Below are 21,906 nucleotides of genomic sequence, written 5' to 3'. Positions count from 1 at the left end.
AGATCTGAAGATCATCATTTGAAGCTAGTCCAGGCAGAAAGTTTGGGAGACTCTTTTATCTCCAACCAGCAAAAAGCAGGTGGAGGCGTGGCTCACATGGTACGGCACCTGCCTTGAGTGAAAAAGCCAAATAAGAGAGGTCCGGGGGCATGTGCATACACACACACACACACACACACACACACACACACACACACACACACACACACAAATATTGCCACCACTTCCCATCTGTGAGCTCTCCTTGGACCATTCATCTGCTGTTTCTGACTTACTTATCCCCATTTCACAATATGGTCATATTAAAGATAAAAGAATGAGCCAGGCACTGGTGGCTCATGCCTATAGTTACTAGCTACTCCGGGGGCTAAGATCTGAGAATTATGGTTTGAAGCCAGCCTGGGCAGGAAAAGTCTGTGAGACTCTTATCTACAATGAACTATCAAAAAAGTTACAAGTGGAGGGGCTGGGAAGGTGGCTCAGTGGTAGAGCGCTTGCCTTGCATGCCTGAGGCCCTGGGTTCGATTCCTCAGCACCACATAAGCAAAAAGAAAAAAGCCAGAAGTGGCGCTGTGGCTCAAGTGGTAGAGCGCTAGCCTTGAGCTGAAGAGCTGAGGGACAGCGCCCAGACCCAGAGTTCAGGCCCCACAACCAGACCCCCCCCAAAAAAAAAGTTACAAGTGGAAATGTGGCTCAAGTAGTAAAACACTAGCCTTAAGCCTAAAAGCTCAGGGATGGTGCCCAGGCCCTGAATACAAGCCCTAGGACAGGCACAATTAAAAAAAAAAAAAGCACCCCTCCATGAAGGTCTGACACAAACAAAGTCTCTTCCACTCCCTCCTGGCAGGTAGACATTTGGATCTGTGTACCATACAAGCCCAGGGTTGGCTATGCATGGTGATTCCATTCAAGAATTTAGGCCTGGAAGTAGTGGGTCTGGCCAGGGCAGCTCAGGACACTTAATGAAGATAACGCTTTGGATCTTCACAGCGCCACCTAGAGGAAACCTAAGGAGCATCCCACATATGTGTGCCTGCAGTTCCTAGACACACACACACACACACACACACACACACACACGCACGCACGCACGCACGCACGCACGCACGCACGCACGCACACACACACACACACACACACACACAAGTGCGCGCTTCTCTGCGTTTTTTGCATCTCTGGGCTCTTCCCACTCATTCCACAAGATCCACAAGTCAGCTTTCCACTGAAGCATGCCACTCATCTTGGGTTCCTATGATCTTTTCCACTGTCCTCAACAGTGGAACCATACTTTGAAAGCATTTCCAAGAACATTTCCTTTCTATTTTTTTTTTTTTTTTTTGGCCAGTCCTGGGGCTTGAATACAGGGCCTGGGTACTGTCCCTGAGCTTCTTTTGCTCCAGGCTAGCACTCTACCACTTGAGCCACAGGGTCACTTCTAGGCAAGTACTCTACCACTAAGCCACATTCCCAGCCCCCCCCCACCCCCGAACATTTCTTTTGTATACATGTGCTACGGCCAGGGACTTGAAGGCCTAGATGCTATCCCTTAGGTTTTTAGCTCAAGGAAAATACTCTACCACTTGAACCACCACCTCCAGTTCTGTTTGGTTTTTGCTGGTTAATTGGGGATAGTGGCCACACAGATTTTCCTGCCCAGGCTGCCTTTGAACCATGGTCCTCAGATCTTAGCCTCCTGACTAGTTTGGCATTGCAAGAGTGAATACCTGGCTTGTTTCCCAGAACATCTGAACCCAAGGTCTTTTCCCTTTATAGATGAGAAACAGAGGCCCAGAGCGGGGATCGTACATTAGTTCCATGAGACCACAGCCAGCCGCAGGAATGCTGAACAACCTCCCTCTCCCTCAGCCAGCCCAGGGCTCACAGCTAACAGCGCCACCATGGCCTCAAGCCCAACTGGGTGGCTCTCTGCCAGAGGCAAAAGCCAAGTCCTTTCATTGAGGGTGCTGGAGGCCCTCCTCATACCTCAAAACCCGAAGTCGACACTGTCAGACCCACAAAAGCCAGGCCTGGCCCAGGACTGAAGTGGGATAGATGAGGGGAAATAAGGCATGAGCAGCAGCAGCCAGAAGTTCCAAAACTCAGCTTAATGCAAATATAGATGATTGCTCTTCACCCATCAACTGCCCTTAAGATTAAGGGACCGAAGTTTGTTTTTAGAGAAAATGAGGCAGGATAGTTTGGGGAAAATAAGGCCTGGTGAACAAGCAGCCAGGAATTTAGAAACAGTGTATTCAGAAACATAGGAGCACTATCTTCTTTGTTTTAACCCTTGCTGCAGCATTAACACAAGGGGAAAAGAAAAAAAGAACAAGAGCAGCTTTCTCCATCTGACCTTGCCTGCGGGCCCCAATTAGTGGGCTGAAAACTGAGAAAGGATATGATGATTAAAAAAAAAAAAAAAAAAAAAAGATACATTGGCCAGGCTCCCATGAATCACGCCTGTAATCCTAGCTACTCAAGAGGCTGAGAGCTGAGGATCGCAGTTCAAAGCCAGCCTGGGCAGCAAAGTCTGTGAGACTCTTATCTCCAATAAACCACTCAGAAAAAGCCAGAAGTGATGCTAAGGCTCAAGTGGTAGAGCGCTAGCCTTGAATACAAAGAGGCTCAGGGATAGCACCCAGGCCCTGAATTCAAGCCCCAGGACCAGTCCCCACCCTCCCCCACCTCCAAAATACATTGCCAGGTACTGGTGGCTCACACTTATAATCTTAGCTACTCAGGAGGCTGAGATCTGAGGATTGCAGTTCAAAGCCAGCCCAGAAAAGAAAGTCCTAGAGACTCTGATTCCAATGAACCACCAGAAAACCAAAAGTGGAGCTGTGGCTCAAAAGTGGTAGAGCACTAGCCTTGAGCAAAAGAGCTCAGGGACAGTGCCCAGGCCCTGAGTTCAAGCCCCATGACTGACCAAAAAAAAAAAAAAAATCCTAGAGAAGCAAATACTCAGAAAAATGGCTCCTGCTGGCACAAAAAGTGGTTATTATCTCAAAGGATGAACATGGGTGCAACTTCACAAATCCTCACCTAGATCCCGTGACAGAACCATTGAAGTTCCTGCTCCACTGCACCCCCAAAACTGTCCTGCCAGGCACCAGATGGCATCTGACTTTGCAGGCTCGATCCAAATCTGGCAACTGGCAGAGAATGGAGCCCCAAACCTAAACCCAACCTCCAGGGCTTCCAGACACAGGTGCCCTGATTGGAAACAAAGTAACAAGGTGGAAGGGGACCATGTGTACCCAGCTGCACAGTTTGCTCTAGGGCTTGCACCTGACCTGTAGTTCTAGAACCCGATAAGAGGATAGAACCCAGATAGATAGGAGCGGGGAAACAGGAGAGGAAGAGAGAGGCAGATGGGAGAGGTAGAGACCGCCTTGGGCCTTCTCTGCTAGGGAGGGGTAGGAGGATGGGGGGGATAGGGGGGTGCCTTTGATTCCTCCCCCAACATCTATCCACTGATAGTGCTTTCTGCCAGTCCACTGTGCAGAAACAAGATTAAAAGGGACAGGCAGAACAAAGCATCCATCTCCCTAACAAAGGCTTTTCCACTTAGTAAATTAGGAGGCCTTTCCACCTGACACACTTTTAAAGGGAAATCTTCCATTACGATGGACGGGCAAGACCACCAGGACAAAAGCTCCATCCTGGTGACTCTATTCTCAAAGCCCCGAGCAGGTACCAAAATGGTTTTATGGAATAGAGATACTAATCTAGTCCATATAATTTTGAGAACCCTTTATAGAGGGACTGAAGGGCGTTTGAACTTTTAAGGCTGTTTCAAAGAGATTTCTGTAGCTTATGCATTTACCTTGCCAAAGGCTTAGCTGAGCAAACAAACAGAGAGCTCTAAATCAGGCTGATTTACTATCAGGTTTCCACAGTTTGTTTGGCAGATGGAATCTTGTGAATAAACAGAGGCCAAACCCTGGGTCCACCTGGCCACACCAAAGGGAGGGAAAGCTTGGGAACACTGTTCCCCGGCTTTGGGAGTTTCCCTGTCTTTTCTGTTCAGAGCAGGGGCAAAGGTGAACAGCGGGAGCAACTCTCCTCCTGTCTAGCCTTAGCCCAGCGTGCCATCCTGGGGAAAGAGATGGATTTCTGCCCTTTGCTCTTCTCCCCCCAGGAGCAAGAGAATTAACATGGCTCCCTTGGTGATAATTCAGTGAATTCATTGAACTGGAGGAGACTCTGAATACTCCAGCCTGTTTATGGGCACCCGACCAGCGGCTTTCACATAGGAGGGCATGCAATAGACATACCCGGCAAACAACACAGAAAGCACGGGGAGGTTGGGAGGAGCTCCTTCTACACTGCCAACACCAGTACCCACAGATACACGTGTGTGATTCTGAATGCCCACCCTGGCGCACGTGCCTGGCCCTGAGCTCTTCTCCTGCGTTCCCTCATTCAGTCCTCACACATTCCCAATGCTGGGGAGGTTCTTCTGCTACCCCATTTTACAATTGAGGACACTGAGGCACAGAGAGGCTTAGTGATTTGCCCAAAGTCACACAGACAGTGAGTAGCTATGCTACTTTGTATAATCTGACATGACCTGCATGCATAGAGGTACCTCCACCCCACGTCCACACACAGGTACACACACGCCAGACCTGGAACAAGACTGACTTTCCTCAGAGGATCAGCAAGACCCATGGATTCCATTTCACTAAGGTCTGTTTGTTTTTGAGGGGGTGTCAGTAACTGGAATCTTAAAGTCAAGGCTTGGAGCTGTCCCTTAGCTTTATGGCTCCAGGCTGGTACTCTACCGCTTGAGCCACACCTCCACTGCCAGCTTTGTGGTGGTTACCTAGAGTTAGCGCCTCACAGACTTTCCTGCCCAGGTTGGCTTTGAACTACTATCCTCAGATCTCAGCCTCCTGAGTAGCTAGGGTTACGGGCGTGAGCCACTGGCAGTCCCTGGCTCAGCTAAAGTTTAGAAGAATGCTAAGGGTAGAAGAATGCTATCTATGTGTTCAAGTATGAAAATTCTCCTTGCTGAGTGATGCCACCCTGCACCTGCCCACCCTTCCCCATTATCCAACATCCCAGGGACCTCCCGCCCCCCAGGCCCCTCGAACTTCCTGGCCAAACCGGAAGTTGAACCTTTTTCAAAATGGATACCATGGCATGTGCAACAGGCAACCTGGTTCTCAGGCTCTCCATAAGTCCTGGCAACGCCTGGTCCGCAGGGCATCAGGGCATCTGCTCTCCCAACTGGGCCTCACCCCCACATCTGGAGAGGGGGAGCAGCTGATCAAGGCCTTTCATAGATGGCTCTTCAAAGACATTGAAAGGGCCAGCAGGAAGCAGAGGGAGGCTCATAACTGGCATTGTCTCCCTTCTGGAGCCACTCAGCCAGCCCTTAATCAAAGAGCAAGCATTAGTGGCGATTTAGGGTCTGATGTGTCCATCCACCACACAGCCCTGCTAATGGCAGTTCTTTAGAATCATCTCTGCTACAAAGGCCAGAGCCAAGGATGGTGCTCCAGCCTGCACAGCCTGAGGAATCCTCTTTCTACCCACTCTATTCACTGCACAGCCCAAAGCTCAGCACCACCCCCAGAAACACAGCCTCAGGGTTTCAGACAGTGACCCAGTTCCCACAGAGCCCACCCCCCCAGCAAAGTCCCCTAACCTGTGTGTGTGTTCATCCTAATATTTAGGGCCTGAACTTCGGTAGGTTCACACCTGTACCTTTATTCCTAGACCAGTGTCTGGCATAGATACGCAATAAATGTGAATAAGTGAATAAATGAACTATGAGTTCTATGGCAAGAGCACCATTTAAAAATCTATTATTGTAAGCTGGGTGCTGATAGTAGCTCATGTTTGTCATCCTAGCTACTCAGGAGGCTAAGATATGAGGATCAAGGTTCAAAGCCAACCACAGCAGACAAATCTAAGAGACACATCTACAATTAACCACCAAAAAGATGGAGGTGGAGCTATAACTCAAGTGGTAGAGAACTAGCCTTGAGCAAAAATAAATAAATAGATAAATAAATAAATAAAGCTCAAGGACAGCACCAAGACCCTGAGCCCAAGCCCCAATTCCAGCACAAAAAGAAGAAAAAGAACTTTAGGACTGGGGCTATAGCATAAGCAGTAGAGTACCCACCTAGCAAGCTTAAGGCCCTGAGTTCAAACCCCAGGACCACCAAAAAGCTCTTTTAAAGATGTTAAAGGTACAAGGTGCATACAGACACACACATGCAGAAAGAGAGAGAGAAAGAGAGTCTCTGATCCAAAGACTGAGTCCTACCTCACAGCCCTCACAAGGAACTAGTCCTCTAATTTCTTGCTCCTAAGATTTCTAACTCCCAGTTTACTGTGAGGTAATAAACTTGGTGAAGCCACCAGCCTATGGTACTACATAACAGCTGCCCTGAAAAGTACGTATCCCATGTTAACTCAGCTGCCTTGGTCCTTTCCAGCTCACACGTCTCACACGCCTGCCCATCTCCATAGTTTTGTGGGAAAGGTTTTCTCTCCTACCCCAAAGATGTCCTTGTATAGCCCTGCCCAAAGTGACACACTTCCTGAGTATGCATAGGTGACAGTTCTCCCTTGCCTGTCTTATCTTTCTTGTGTCATCTCTGGGCTCCTGTGGGATGACTTTCTAGAAAGTTAGTCTCCCCTTCCCAACAAAGATGCTGATGCCACACAAGTAGCAGTCATTCTGCAGTGGGCCATAATCGTTTTGTTTCTGGAATACTGGTTTAAAACAGCCTTCTGAGTCCACAGCCAGTGGCTCACACTTGTCATCCTTGCCACTCAGAAGGCTAAGATCTGAGGATCGTGATTCAAAGCCAGCCCGAAAGGAAAGCCCTTGAGACTCAGCACCAGCAAAAAAAAAAAAAAAAAAAAAAACTGATAGTAGAGGTGTGGCTCAAGGGGTAGAGCGCAAGCTTTAAGCAAAAAAGCTCAGGGACAGTGTCCAGGCCTTGAGTTCAAGCACCAAGACTGGTAATGAGTGCGTGCGCATGTGTGCAAACACACATACGCATCTTTCTGTTTCTGGTTTAAGCATGCTTTACAATAAAGCTCTTCCCTTGCTGGTCTACAGGCTCCCCCAGGGCAGCAACCATCCGTCACCGGTATGTGCGTCTCCTACACCTTGTACAGAGGGAGCAGTAAATATATGCTGAGTGGGCAACACCAGCATCTGGCACAAATTACTCACCAGGGCCCAAGGACCTCGTAAGGGTTTCAAGAGATCCATGAGCTCACTGAAAATATATTGAGTGCCGAAGACTCTGAGCATGCATGCACGTGCATACATATGCCGGTGTGTAGATTCATATACACAATGTGCATTTTCCCAAGGAAAGCATTCATGGATATCTTTGAGCAATTAATAGCCATGATTGAGAACCTGGAGCCAGTGGTTCACACCTGTAATGCTAGCTACTCAGGAAGTTGAGATCTGAAGATCATAGTTCAAAGCCAACCCAGGTAGGAAAGTCTGTGGTTTTTTTTTTTTTAATCTCTAATTAACTACCAAAAAAGCTAACCGTGGAACTGTGGCTCAAGTGGTAGAGTCCTGATCTTAAGCAAAAAAGCTCAGGGATAGTGCCCTGGTCCTGATTGGCCCCCCAAAAAAAGCCAGGACTGAAATAAAACTATGCAAAGTCAAACTTTTTTTTTGTTTGCTCATATTAGAGCTTAAACTCAGGGCTTAGGTGTTGTCCTTTACCTTTTTCCCCCAAGGGTAGCATTCTACCATGTGAGCCACACCTTCACTTCTGGCTTTTTGGTGATTAATTAGAAATAAGAGTCTTGGGGCTGGGAAGGTGGCTCAGCGGTAGAGCGCTTGCCTTGAGCTGAAGAGCTGAGGCACAGTGCCCAGGCCCAGATTTCAGGCTCCACAACCGGAACTCCCCCCCCCCCCAAAAAAAGAAAAGAAATAAGAGTCTTACAGACTATTCTGTCTGGTCAAGCTTTCAAACAAGACCCTCAGATCTCAGCCTCTTGAGTAGCTAGAATTACAAGTATGAGCCAACAACACTTGGTCTGAAAGAAAACTTTTTTTTCTTTTTGCCAGTCCTGGGGCTTGAACTTGGGGTCTGGGCATTGTCCCTAAGCTTTTTTTTTGTTTTTGCTCAAGGCTAGCACTCTACCATTTGAGCCCCAGTGCCACTTCCAGCTTTTTCTGTGTATGTGGTTCTGAGGAATGGAACCCAGGGCTTCATGCATGCTAGGCAAGCACTCTACCACTGAGCCACCTTCCCAGCACTGAAACTTTTTTAAGCTTGGCATCCTGGGGTCTGGCCTGTGGAAACCCACTTGGCAGACGGTGCCTGATTATTGCATAAAGAGTTGGGGGTGAAGGTAACCCTTCCAGGCTGGAACACTTATCACTTCCTCCTGCTCTTTGTTTGCAGACAGTCCAGTGGTAGAATTAGGAAGAGTTCATTCTCATCCGCCCAGAGCCTTGTGTTCATGTCCCCACTCAGGCTTGGATGCCACACCCTGCCCTGTACAGGTGCTATGACCCCAGGGTCACCTGACTCTCTCACCCTGTGTAGACAGAGCCACAGAAAACTCAGTGCTTGCCAGGCACCGGTGGCTCACGTCTATCATCCTGGCTACTCAGGTGGCTGGGATCCGTGGATGGCGGTTCAAAGCCAGCCTGGGCAAGAAAGTCTGTGAGATTCTTACCTCTAACCACCAGAAAATCAGAAGTGGCACTATGGCTCAAAGTGGTAGAGTGCTAGCCTTGAGCATGGAGAGTGGCCAGGCCCTCAGTTCAAGCCCCACAACCGACAAAAAAAAAGGGGAGGGGGCAGAGAAAGGAAGCCAGCAAGCTCAGTGTGTGGCCTTGTTTCCATTCCAGGTGCCCAGCGTCTGCCTGTAATCCTGTAATCCTAACTACTCAGTGCCCAAGACCTCATCCTGCCCAAGACCCCACAGCCTTTGGGATTAGCTTTATGTGAGTCTCTTTATATTTTTCCTATATTTGCTGGGCATGGGAGTTCACACTTGTAATCCTAGCCAATCAGGAGGCTGAGATCTGAGAATCCCAGTTCAAAGGCAGCCCAGCAGGAAAGTCCACAAGATCTGAGACTCTCCAATTAACCAGCAAAAAGCCAAAAGTGGAGCTGTGGCTCAAATGACAGAACTAACGTAAGCAAAAAAGGCCCTGAGTTCAAGCCCCACTACGCGCATGTCTATATACATACATACATACATAAACACACACACACACACACACACACACACCTGAAAAATTACAAAAATGTCCACAGCAAAGTCCCAATGGGCCTAATTCCATGCATCTAGGGTGAGTGGGGCCTCGTGGATTCCAATAGGGCCTCCACAGTCATCCTCCACAGGAGGTAAAGTGACTTGCCCACAGTGAGCGAGACTAGAGTCCGTGGATGCCTCCTGCTGGACCCCACTGCTTCCCTTCCCCCATCCATACCCACCCCCCACCCCTGACTACAGGACCTACAGCCATCAGCAACTCAGCTCTACCAATCTCATGGAACTGCCTTGTTCCGCATATATTCCCTTTACAAGGAGTGTGGCTTCATCACCCAGCAACTCAGCCTGCCTGCCTTCCTCCTTCTGTCTCCATCCATCTCCCCACACCTGAATCCAGCCAAGCCTGCCAGAACTGCCCCTATGGGCTAGCTCCAATCCAGGCCCATGTCCAAGTCTCCCCAACCCCATCAGGCCCTAGGACTACAGCTTCTACCCACCCAGCTAATGTGTTTGTACCATTTTTTTTTTGTCTTGGACTCAAATTCTTACTTTGATGCTTTTACTCATTGGCTGGTGCTCTACCACCTGAGCCACGCCTCCAACCCCAAACCCATGATTCCATCTGAGCACAGGAAGAGCAGAGACATCTGGGGTGAGCTGAGGCCTGCTGGAATTATATCACTTGCACCCTATTCTACCTCTCCCATTGCCCTTCCCCCCTACCCCCTACCCCCCCCCCCACCAACAGCTGGGACAAGCCCCTACATACGAATGCAGAAGTCTCCATTCTCATAGTAGCCCGGGCAGCACTGGGACCGCCGCCGGTACATGGTCCGAAGCCCGCGCCGATATGCTGTCTTATAGCTGATCCTACAGACACAAGGGAGAGAGGCACTTGAAAATATTGAAAAATCAATCTGTCCCGTTTAGAATGATATTTGTGTTAAGCTCTATCGAGGATGCCATTCAATAATTACTTGAAAATGCATGGCGCCTTTGAATTTGGAGGACCACAATAAAGAAAAATCAATGTGGGCTGCTGTGACACAGAATGTATTACCCAACGTGGGGTTTGAGAAATCTGCTGACTTCCAATCTCTTCCAAGATAGAAGGGTTCTGGGAGATTCCAGCTGGGGTAAGTAACATAGTGGGGTGAGCGCAATGGGCTTCAGCCTGTCCTTAGAATGGCCAAGGGTAGAGAGCTCTGTGCCTACCCCTGGTATTTCCCACCAAGATGCCACTTCCAGTCTGGGGTGTTAGGTGCCCACTTGAAGATGGGGTACAGAGACAGGAAGAGAATCTCTGAGTCGATGTGATCCTAAATTAATCTTCCACTTACCAAAAATAATGGCTCCTGCCAGGCACTGGTGACTCACTCCTGTAATCCTAGCTACTCAGGAGGCTGAGATTTGAAGATCCCTGATTAAAGCCAGCCCAGGCAGGAAAGCCTATGAGACTCTTATCTCCAATTAACCTCCAGAAAACCAGAAGTGGTGCTATGGCTTAAAGCAGTAGAGTGCTAGCCTTGAACAAAAGAGGTCAGAAACAGCATCCAGGCCTCAAGTTCAATTCCCATAACTGACAAAAAAAAAAGAAAAAGAAAAAAGAAAAAGTTCTCCCAGAAATCTCCACTGGTATGCTCTATGGATTCCATTATCTTTTTTGGGGGGGGAGGGGGTGTCCGGTTGTGGGGCCTGAACTCTGGGCCTGGGCGCTGTCCCTCAGCTCTTTCAGCTCAAGGCTAGCACTCTACCACTTGAGCCACAGCGCCACTTCTGGCTTTTTTCTTTTTGCTTATGTGGTGCTGAAGAATCGAACCCAGAGCCTCAGGCATGCAAGGAAAGCGCTCTACCACTGAGCCACCTTCCCAGCCCATAATCCTCTGTCTTGAAGGCAAAGCTCTTTCTTTCCATTCACCCAACACACCAGCTCTGTGGCCCCTCCACAGAGAGAGCAGCTTGGGCCCTGAGGGACTGCAACTGGCTCCCAGAGAAGGGGGAAATTGGTGCTATGTGTGATGCTGTCAAGGAAGCGAAGGTCATTCTACTTCATCAAAAGCCCGTGAAGGGAGGTAGGCTGGCTGGGCTAAGATGCTATTTCCTATGCACAGGAAGGCAGCCCCAGCAGTTCACGGGGGAGTCTGTTAGCCTCTCCCAGGTGAAGAATGACTCCGAGTTGACATGGAGGTCATCCGTCCATTCTCTGCGCAACACAGGATGGATCCCAAGTGTCCCAAGCGGGGGAGGTAGGCTTTGCATCCCAAGCATCTTTCAAAAGAGAGATGGTACCCGCCCTGCTCTGGCTCGCCCAGTCTTGTTCCCCACCCCGGACCCTAAGTACAAGAAGCAGAAGGAGGCCGGGTGGGGCCAGGTCTGCTCTAGGGAGAAAGATGCTGAAAAAAAGCTAGTCCACCCACAGCTGACGGATGGTGGTGCTGTCAGCAATGCTCTCCCTGGGTCATCAAGAAAGTGGCACCGACTCAATAATTTAGTCCAATAATTCATGTTCCAGGAATACAGTGTATTTTAATAAGCAGCCCAGGCACTCTCCCAATGCAGGGATGATGGACGGCAGCTGGTACCTCCAAAAAACAATGTAGTCATACCTCAGAAACAAACTGCACACTGGCACAGACATGCCAGGACTCCGGGGCAGAGCGAAGCAGCATCCTCATTTCCATTTATTTCTTTATTTTTGGTGCCAGAACTAGGGTTTGAACTAAGGACCTGGGAACTGTCCCGTAGCTTTTTTAATTTATTTTTATTCTTTTTGCTTATGTGGTGCTGAGGAATCAAACCCAGGGCCTTAGGCATGCAAGGCAAGTGCTCTACCACTGAGCCACCTTCCCAGCCCCCCGTAGCTTTTTTGCTCAAGGCTAGCACTCTACCCCTTGAGCCAAAGCTCCACTTCTGGTTTTCTGGTAGTTAATTGGAGATTAGAGTCTCACTGACTCTCCTATCCAGGCTGGCTTTGCACTATGATCCTCAGATCTCAGCCTCCTAAGCAGCTAGGATTACAAGCATAAACTACCCACGTCTGGCAGCATTCCTATTTACTTCTGACATCACTAGCCAGGGACACAGGCTAGTAACACTGGCAAAATCAGGGGAGAGGAGAAGGGAAGATCTGGCCCCACCTCTGCTCTTCACCAGGGGAAGAGGAGGAGGATGAAATGATGGCTGAGTAGCCCTTCCAAGAACAACTATGAAAACGTGGAGCAAAATACAAACTGTAATTCACTCAGGCAGCAGAGAAGGAATTACCATGGACAGGTAGTAGGAGAAGTAAGTATTTAAAAGAAAGGATTGACCCTGACAGACTTACCCAACAACACCCTGGGTAGATGAAATTCAGAGAAAACATAAGCAAGCTGTGCTGGTAGCCCATACTATTCTGGCTACCAGAATATTCCCAGCTATTCTGGAAGGCTAAGATCTGAGAATCACAATTCAAAGGCAGCCCAGACAGAAAAGTCTGTGAAATTCTTATATTGAATGAACAAGCAAAAAGCCAGATATGGAGCTGTGGCTCAAGTGGTGGAGCACCAGCCTTGACTGAGAACACGAGGTCCTGAATTCAACTCCTAGTAGTGGCAGACACACACACACACACACACACACACACACACACACACACACACACACACACACACACACACACACACACACACACACACACACACACACACACACACACACACACACACACACACACCCCACCACCACCACCACCACCACCACCACCACCACCACCACCACACCACTTAATTAGAATTAAAAAAAATAAATAAAAAGTCAAGCATCCTGTTTTGAAGAGCCGAGGCTGGACCCAATAATTGTCAAGTAGAAAGGGAAATCTAAAAAAAGCAGAAAGCCATGAAGAGAAAACTCCAAATTCTTCCAAAAAAAAAATCTGCCCCCAAACTCCAAAACTCTGAATTACATGCTTGAGGGACAGATCACAAGCCCACCAGTTACAGCTAAAAAAATTAATTAATTAATTAAAATTCCTGAATCCTCTGTTTGTAATTTGAGTTTAGTCAAGTTAACTAGCTGCTAAAACAATAATTTCTTTAAAAAGTTAAAACATTTTGGAGGGGGACTGGGAAGGTGGCTCAGTGGTAGAGCACTTGCCTTGCATGCATGAGGCCCTGGGTTCGATTCCTCAGCACCACATAAGCAGAAAGAAAAAAAAAACATTTTGGAGGAACATGACAGTGTCCCATGAACTGCGTATTTCATATTACAATGCCTAGAATACAATCCAAACTTACTGGACACATGAAGCAAGTGGAAAATATTACCTACACAAGAGAAAAAGGAAGTCTATGACAACCCACTGTGAGGCGACCCAGATGCTGGAATTAGCAGGCAAGAATTTTAAAGTAGAATATTATAGCTACGACAATGTCTCACAGACAGCTAGTAGAAAATATCAAAGAAGGGCTGGGAAGGTGGCTCAGTGGTAGAGCACTTGCCTTGCATGCCTGAGGCCCTGGGTTCGATTCCTCAGCACCACATAAGCAAAAAGAAAAAAGCCGGAAGTGGTGCTGTGGCTCAAGTGGTAGAGCGCTAGCCTTGAGCTGAAGAGCTGGGGGACAGCGCCCAGGCCCAGAGTACAGACCCCACGACCGGACCCAAAAAAAAAAAAAAAAAAGAAAATATCAAAGAAAACCACTGTTTTGGTCTCACAGGGCAGAGAAAATTTCCACCATGAACCCCACCTAAGCCCGCAGAAAGGATCTGAATTAACAAGAAGAAAGCAAATGAGAAATCTGGCCTCTCACTGGTAGCTCACAGCTGTAATCCTAGCAACTCAGGAGGCTGAGATTTGAGGATCACATTTCGAAGCTAGTGTGGGTGGGAATATTGAGATTATTATCTCCAATTAACCAGCAAAAAGCTGGAAGGGGAGGTGGCTCAGGTGGTAGAGCACCAGCCTTGAGCAAAATATTCAAGGACAGCATATAGACACTGAGTTCAAGACCCAGGACCAGCACACACACACACACACACACACACACACACACACACGTGTGCACACACACACATATACACACAATGATCTATCCAGGGTCATCCCTCAGGACATGTCCTCTCTTCCTGCCCCCTACCCCTGTGACAATATGTCATGATTATCAGGAGAGCTGCAGACAAAGGTACAGGATGACATATACCACTGTTCATAATGGGCATTGTTAAGAGCGCCCTTGGCCAAGGTGCCATGAGGTTTTGCTCCATTCTAGCCTGAACTCTGTTCTCTAAGCCAGATGGGTCTCTATCTGTTCAGAATTGGCTCGTGCTGGATTCTGTTTTCCTCCAGGAGACAAGGAAGCAAAATGAGCAGTCTATTCAGGAGGGGACTCTGGGAAGCATTCCACGACACGGATGTGGAGCCAGGAGTGTGGGTGGGTTAGTGAGCAGATTATTTGTGTGACCCATCCACTGGGAACACACTGCAGAACATGACTCACAGCTGAGCACCAGTGGCTCACACCTGTCATCCTAGCTACTCAGAAGATTGAGATGTCAGGATCACAGTTCAAAGCCAGCCTGGGCAGGAAAGTCCAAAAACAAAATCCTCTCACTTTAAGGATAAGGAAGGTAGAGTGCTCATCTACCAACTCCCCATCTGTCACCGGATGACGATACCCCAAGGATACTAGCTCCAGCACTGTGCTACAGGGGCCTTGTCCTGACCTGTACCAAGCCCAGCCCTAGAGCCAAAATCCTCCATCCCATCTTTTTTTTTTTTGCCAGTCCTGGGGCTTGAACTCAGGGCCTGGGCACTGTCCCTGAGCTTCTTATGCTCAAATCTAGCACTCTTCCACTTGAGCCACAGCTCCAATGCTGGTTTTTTCTGTTTATGTGGTACTAAGGAATCGAACCCAGGGCTTCATGCATGCTAGACAAGCACTCTACCACTAAGCCACATTCCCAGCCCTTCCATCCCATCTTTAGACACAGGTACTGACCGGTGCCGGGTGCACTTAAACCAGTTGAGGATATCCGTGCATCTTGTGTAGTAGATCTGATCGAAGGGGTGTGCGTAGGACTCCTGGACCGTCACCGCATAGCTGAGGACCAGAGAGGAGATAGAAATCACGGTCAGCACTAGACAGGCCAAACTGGTCAGCAAGACACACTCCCCTCCCCAGGTACACAGCCCTGAGACCCCGCTCTGTCCTCCTCTTCCACGATGCCGACCTCCTGCCCTAGACACCCAAGCGCAAAGACCTCCCTGGCCCCAGCCTGGACCCAGGACACTGGCTTGCTGATTTCCTGAAATCCCTTATTTACCAGAGAGGAAATAAAGGAGGATTTAAGTTTCTGCTGTGTGGTTCTGAAGGTACAGTCAGTAAGTTTAAAAATATTTCATGTTAGCCCAGGACAGCAGTACACACCTGTAGTCTCTGCTACTCAGAGAAAACATGGTGAACTCAGGAGTCAAGGTAAACCTGGACAACTTGGGCAGGTACTCTACCACTAAGCCAGGCCTCCAGTCCCAATTTTTTGCTGGTTATTACTGGATAGGGTCTGGCTTCCTGCCTACAAGTTGATCAATTTTAAGCTTTTCCTGGTTGCTCAGATGACAGATCCATGTTACCATGTCCAGCTTCCCTCCATTGAGATGAGGGCTCTTCTGCCCAGGCTGTCCTAGAACCATGATCTTCCCACTCTCAGTCTCCAAAGTAGCTGAGATTACAGGTATGCACTACCAGAATACAGCTTTGTTTATATCTTAATGGTTTTCAAATGAAGTGAAGTAAGCCGGGCGCTGGTGGCTCACACCTGTAATCCTAACTACTCAGGAGGCTGAGATCTGAGGATTGTGGTACAAAGCCAGCCTGGGCAGAAAAGTCTGTGAGACTCTTATCTCCAATAAACCACCAGAAAACCGGAAGTGGCGCTGTGGCTCAAGTGGTAGAGCGCTAGCCTTGAACTGAAGAGCTGAGGGACAGCGCCCAGGCCCAGAGTTCAAGCCCTAAGATCAATAAAAATAAAAATAAGAAGAAGAAGTAGTCCCATTTTACAGATGAAGAACAAAGAACCCGAGGCTGAGAGAGGTAGCTGGCTGGTATCTCCTGTCTAATTCCTTTTAATTTGCAGCCCATCTCATAAAGTCTTGGGATTGCTATGTTCACTTTATACATGAGGAAATGGAGCATCAGATAGAATAAATGACTTCCCTAAGCTCATCCCACCCAGAACCTTCTAATCTGTTCTGCTTCTTGGGGGTACATGGAGGATGTGCCCTGGACCTTGTGGTAGAAAGCGCAATTACTTAAAAAACAAACAAACGAAAACAAGGGGCTGGGAATGTGGTGTAGTGGTAATGTGCTTGCTTTTCTAGCCTTAAACAAAAGAAGCTCAGGGACAGTGCCCAGGCCCTGAGTTCAAGCCTCAGAACTGGCAAAACAAAAGATCAAGCTGCGGGCTGGTGGCTTGTGCCTGTAATCCTAGCTATTCAGGAGGCTGAGAGCTGGGATTTGAGGTTCGAAGCCAGCCCAGAAGTCCATGAGATTCTTATCACCAATAAACTACTCAGAAAAAGCCATAGTGGCACAGTGGCTCAAGTGGTAGAGCACTAACCTTGAGCACAAAGAGGCTCAGGGACAGTTCCCAGGCCCTGAGTTCAAGCTCCAGGACTGGCAAGAAATAATAATAATAAATAATAGCCATCCTTTTAGGGGTTGGAGGCATGGCTCAGGTGGTAGAGCACCAGCCAATGAATGAAAGCATCCATTACTGAATTTGAGTCCAAGTTAAAAAGAAATAAATAGGGCTGGGAAGGTGGCTCAGTGGTAGAGCGCTTGCCTTGCATGCCTGAGGCCCTGGGTTCGATTCCTCAGCACCCCATAAGCAAAAAAGAAAAAAGCCGGAAGTGGCGCTGTGACTCAAGCAGTAGAGCGCTAGCCTTGAGCTGAAGAGCTGAGGGACAGCACCCAGGCCCAGAGTTCAGGCCCCATGACCGGACCCAAAAAAACAAATAAATAACAAAACCCAGAGAGGATAATTATTCTCCTGCCTATTGGCTGGGAGCCTCAGGGAGCAGTATTGGGGTACCAGAGCTCAGCTGCGGCAGTGAAAGTCTCCCCCTGTGTCCTGGCAAGGCGGTGAGCCATGGCAGAGACCTGGGCAATGCTGGAACGTGGGGGACACGCCCACTCCCACCCTCATCCCCCATGCACACTCAATAGCACCTCAGCTGCGGTCTCGGGAATTAATTTTCTTGTTGGCTTGGCTCTGTTTCCCCCAGAAGGCTGTCTGGCTGACCTGAGCCAGATGGTCTGGTCCAGGCCATAAAAGCCCATCTGCTTTGCCTGGAGAAGCGGTTGGTTCAATGGCAAGGCAACTGCGCATGCGTGGGTCCACGCTGGTTCTCTGAAGTCTGTAAGGTCAAAAGACCTGTAATCCAGTAGCAAGCCAAGCACCATCAATGGTGCTCAGGGACCCAGGTCTTGGGGGAATTCTGTCTGAGATGCTGAGGATGGATACAGGGCTCTGGGTGTACCCCCATTAATAAGTACACTAGAGATGAACCCCAGAAACACAAATAGGGCCCAAGAGCCTGTTCATCAGAGTACCCAGGCTCTGGAATACAAAAGCACAAGGCCAACTTTGAAGCTTGTCGCTTATTAGCATGACTTGAGATGTGTAATTTTTCTCAGTGTGTGTATGTGTACCAATACTGGAGCTTGAACTCAGGGCCTGGGCACTGTCCCTTACCTTTTTTGCTTAAGGCTGGTGCTCTACCACTTGAGCCACAGCTCCTCTTCTAGCTTTTGCTGGTTCATTGGAGATGTCTCATGGACTTTCCTGCCCTGGCTGGCTTTGAACTGCAATCCTCAGATCTTGTTCTCCTGAATGGCTAGGATTACAGGTGTGAGCCACTGGCATCTGGCTTAATATGTGCTATTTAACTCCTATAAGCCTCCGTGTCCCTGCACACAGATCTAGGATAAATACCAGTGACTCTCGTAGCTATCATAAGGATTAAGACACCTCTCAGAATGGTGGGAAGACCAAACATGCATATCAAGTGCTTGTCCGGCATACAGTAGGTATCTAATAGATGCTGGCCATTGTCACCTGACATCTCGGCACTGAATGTGTTTTCCTCCTAACCATGTAGGCAGGGAGAGAAAGGGAGGGGAAAGAAAGGAGGGGGCAGGGGAAAGTAAAGCAAGATCTATATGTAGAATGGACTTCCCACCTTTGCTAAGCAGCAGGGGGTTCAGTCTCCACTTCTGGCACTGGCAAGGACAGTGGGTGCCTAGAAAAGGCAGCAGTCCATCAACAAGGGGTGGCGGGGTCCTGAGGGTGGACCCCACTTCCATAGGATTCCCTGGGTTGAACGACTCTGCCAATAAGGCCTTGCACCAACTTGCAAGCCTGTGACCTGTAGCCTGGGCCCTGATTTCACAGTTGGGTGGATTAACACTGCTCATTTGCCAACATGCTAATGAGGAGCCCATGAATCCTGTAGAGCTAGGCTTTACCACCCTACAATGGGTGCTGCACTGGGTTTGATGGTAGCAGGGAATAATTAACAAGGAGCCCACCATAGCAGTGCTAATCTAGCTGGGAGAGCCGCCCTATGGGGTCTCTGAAACTGGCCGTGAATGGTGAAAGATAGATCCACCCATGCACAACTTGCAGGGGAATTCCTTTAGAAGACCCAAGCAGGAGGAGGAAGCTGGCATCAGTAGGCCTCAGGGGGAGAGCCTGAAGGATCCCAGATCTTGGTTTTACTGTCTCTTCATTCTTGGTCCTCTATCTCAAATACAACCTCCGCTGAAGGCCCCAGCCCCCAGAATAAGCAGCTTGCCCCCAACATTTTATGTCCCACACTTATTCACATTGGATTTCCAAGCTGGGTTAAATTGGAAGCCAGAGGTTCACGCCTTTCATCCTAGCTACTCACGAGCCTGAGATCAGAGGATCCAGGCTCTGAGGATCAAGATTCAAAGCCAGCCCAGAAGAGTCCATGAGACTCTTATCTTTAATTAAATCATCAAAAAGCCAGAAGTAGAACTGGAAATCAAGTGGTAGAGTTACTGGCCTAGAACACAAACACTCAGGGACAGAACCTCAAGCCCAGAGTGCAAGTCCAGCACCAAAAGAAAAAAGTCACTAGAGACCACGCCAGTGTAGGCCGGCAGCTCTGATTGGGTGAGGTGTTTTCTCTGTCATGGGGTCAGCCACTTACCTTCTGGGGAATGATATATGACCACCCCCCCTTGCCTCCCTCCTCTGTGACCCTCCCCCACCCCTGAATCAAGGCTTCACTTAATTTTATTCATTTGATTTATTAGCATCTAAGTGGCAGAGTCGTCCTGGTCAGCATGGCCAATCAATTCCAGGGTTTGATTGGAGGGGGGGGGTTCTCCCCTTTTTTTTATTCTGATTGGATCTCTGGTCACTGTCTTTCTTGCTCACCAAAAATCAATACTTTCACCTTGTGCTTCAAAGTCAGACCAGCCGCAAGGACCCAGCCATTCTCCTCCCCACAGGACAAAGTGCTGCAGCCAGAATTCAGGGATTCCTTCTGCTGCTGTGGCCTCAGTGACCCCTTCCTCAATCAGTCCCCAGTCCCTAGCAGATGAAGCAGCAGGGCCCTCTTCCAGCCTCCATCAGGCCTCAGCCCAGCTGCCATGTGAATGCCAGTCCCACAAGTGAGGGACGGGGGTCCCAGCATCAGAGAACATTTGACACCAGAGTCCTCATCCCCCTACCCTCTGATCCTTATTTGACCATGAGTATGGATAAAGCTCCTCTGGGCGTCTATTTCTTCATCTGTAAAATGGGTAGGAAGCTGCCAGGCATAGGTGGCTCATGCCTATAATCCTAGTTATTCAGGAGGCTGAGAGCTGAGAATCATGGTTGGAATTCAATCTAAGCAGGAAAAAAAAAAGGCCTGTGAGACTCTTATTTCCAATCACCCCGCAAAAAGGCAGAAATGGAATTGTGGCTCTGGTGGTAGAACACCAGCCCTGAGTGAAAAAGCGAAGGGACAGCGCACTTAGGCCCTGAGGGCAAGCCCTAGTTACCAGCACAATCACAGGTACAGGCAAGGACAGCACACTGTCAAGGTCAAGTTCAGTGAGTAAATACAACTCTCCATCTCAGCCTGGCCCTGTCCTTTAGCATCTGAGCTGTGCCACAGCCAGACTGCACGCTGCTGTCTCTGCAGATTCTGCGTCTGCATTACCCAGGCAAGCTCCCTAGGGATGTCTAGTTGAAGCCCACAGCTTACCTCTCCCAGTGGCTGCACACATTGGGGTCCTCGGGGTTTAGGGTGAAGACAGTTTGCAGGAAAGAGACAACCAGCAGGCTGGCCACGGGGAGCGCCATCAGGGCCTGTAGGGGAGGAGAAAGAAAGATGGTGTCTTACTTCAAACCCAGACTTGTATGGGGGCAGCTGTTGGGTACTGGGGTAAAGCATGCTCACAAAGTCTCCCATCCCTGAGGTATAATACACATTTGCTTTTTTACATCTGCTCGCTCACCAGTTCTAAGTAATGAACTGCACAGGAGAAAGCTTGAGTGGGGGTGGGGGGTCAGTGGGGCCAGGGAGGGGGTTGGGCAGGAATTCCAGTCCCAGGGCTTGAACTCAGGACCTGGGCACTGCCCCTGTGCTTTTGTGCTCAAAAAAAGTTAGCACTCTACCATTTGAGCCACAGCTCTACTTCTGGCTTTTTGCTAATTGGAAATCAGAGTTGCTGAGACTTTGCTATCCAGGCTAGCTCCCAACCTTGATCCTCAGATCCTCCTGAGTAGCTGGGATTACAGGCAGGAGCCATCAGCAAAGGCTCTGAGCTTAGCCTTGACCCAGAAACCCAAAGCCTTCCCCTGTTCGGCTCCCTGATCTTTGGCAAGTTTGACCATCCACTTCCTCTCCTTGCTCTATCTTGCCACAAACAAGAGTAGAAGGGCATCTGGGCCCCTTCCAGGTGGTGCCAATTGCTAGCTGCCCAAAAGGCTAGCCACTGTCTTTGCTGCCTCCTGTGAGGTATCAACCACCTATACTCAGGATGATGGAACCAAGTACCATCCCTACAGCCTGGGAAAGGTCTCCTCCCCATCGGCTGCAATTCCTTTTAGTGCCAGCAGGTGGCAGATGTTGTGTGCACACACCCATGCCAACCCTGTTCACTAAAAGGGGGATCGCTCCCACAGGACTCCTCAAAGAGGACAGAGCATTATTTGAGTGGCAGTGACTGAAGACTCTAGCATCCTGTGGCCCCAGTTCAGACAACAAGTTCTAAGCCAGGAGCTCATGCCTCTCATCCTAGCTACTCAAGAGGCTGAGATTTGAGGATCGAGGTCTGAAGCCAGCCTGGGCAAGAAAAGTCCATGAGACTCTTATCTCCAATTAACTGCTAGGAAACAGGAAATGACTGCTGTGGCTCAAAGTGGTAGACCCCCACCCTCAAGCTCAGGGATAGAGGCCAGGCCCTGAGTTCAAGCCCAATGATCGACCAAAAACAAAAACAAAAAGCCAGAGATTTCAGGGGCTGGGAAGGTAGCTCAGTGGTAGAGTGCATGCCTTGCAAGCATGAGGCCCTGGGTTCAATTTCTCAGCACCACATAAACAGAAAAAGCCGGAAGTGGCACTGTGGCTCCAGTGGTAGAGCGCTAGCCTTGAGCTGAAGAGCTGAGGGACAGCGCCCA

General features: G+C 49.1%; 1 protein-coding gene across 7 annotated transcripts in view; it reads right to left on the bottom strand.

The window, feature by feature from the left end:
* Positions 1-21,906, bottom strand: part of Megf11 (multiple EGF like domains 11) — a 281,143-nt gene that overhangs the window by 168,788 nt on the left and 90,449 nt on the right. For 6 of the 7 annotated variants that reach the window (XM_069995096.1, XM_069995098.1, XM_069995100.1 and 3 more), the window contains exons 1-3: positions 20,489-20,595; positions 15,204-15,305; positions 9,998-10,098 (exon numbers count right to left, since the gene is read on the bottom strand). In XM_069995096.1, coding sequence (XP_069851197.1) covers positions 9,998-10,098; positions 15,204-15,305; positions 20,489-20,586 — 301 coding nt within the window. In that variant the 5' untranslated portion in view covers positions 20,587-20,595. Of the gene's footprint in view, positions 1-9,997; positions 10,099-15,203; positions 15,306-20,488; positions 20,596-21,906 lie in introns of those variants that run through there. The other variant, XM_069995095.1, reaches the window with a different exon arrangement.

Source organism: Dipodomys merriami, unplaced genomic scaffold (assembly GCF_024711535.1).
Source record: "Dipodomys merriami isolate MVZ:Mamm:240054 unplaced genomic scaffold, mDipMer1.0.p SCAF_48, whole genome shotgun sequence".
Lineage (NCBI taxonomy): Eukaryota > Metazoa > Chordata > Mammalia > Rodentia > Heteromyidae > Dipodomys > Dipodomys merriami.
This window is presented reverse-complemented; position numbering and strand designations above follow the sequence as displayed.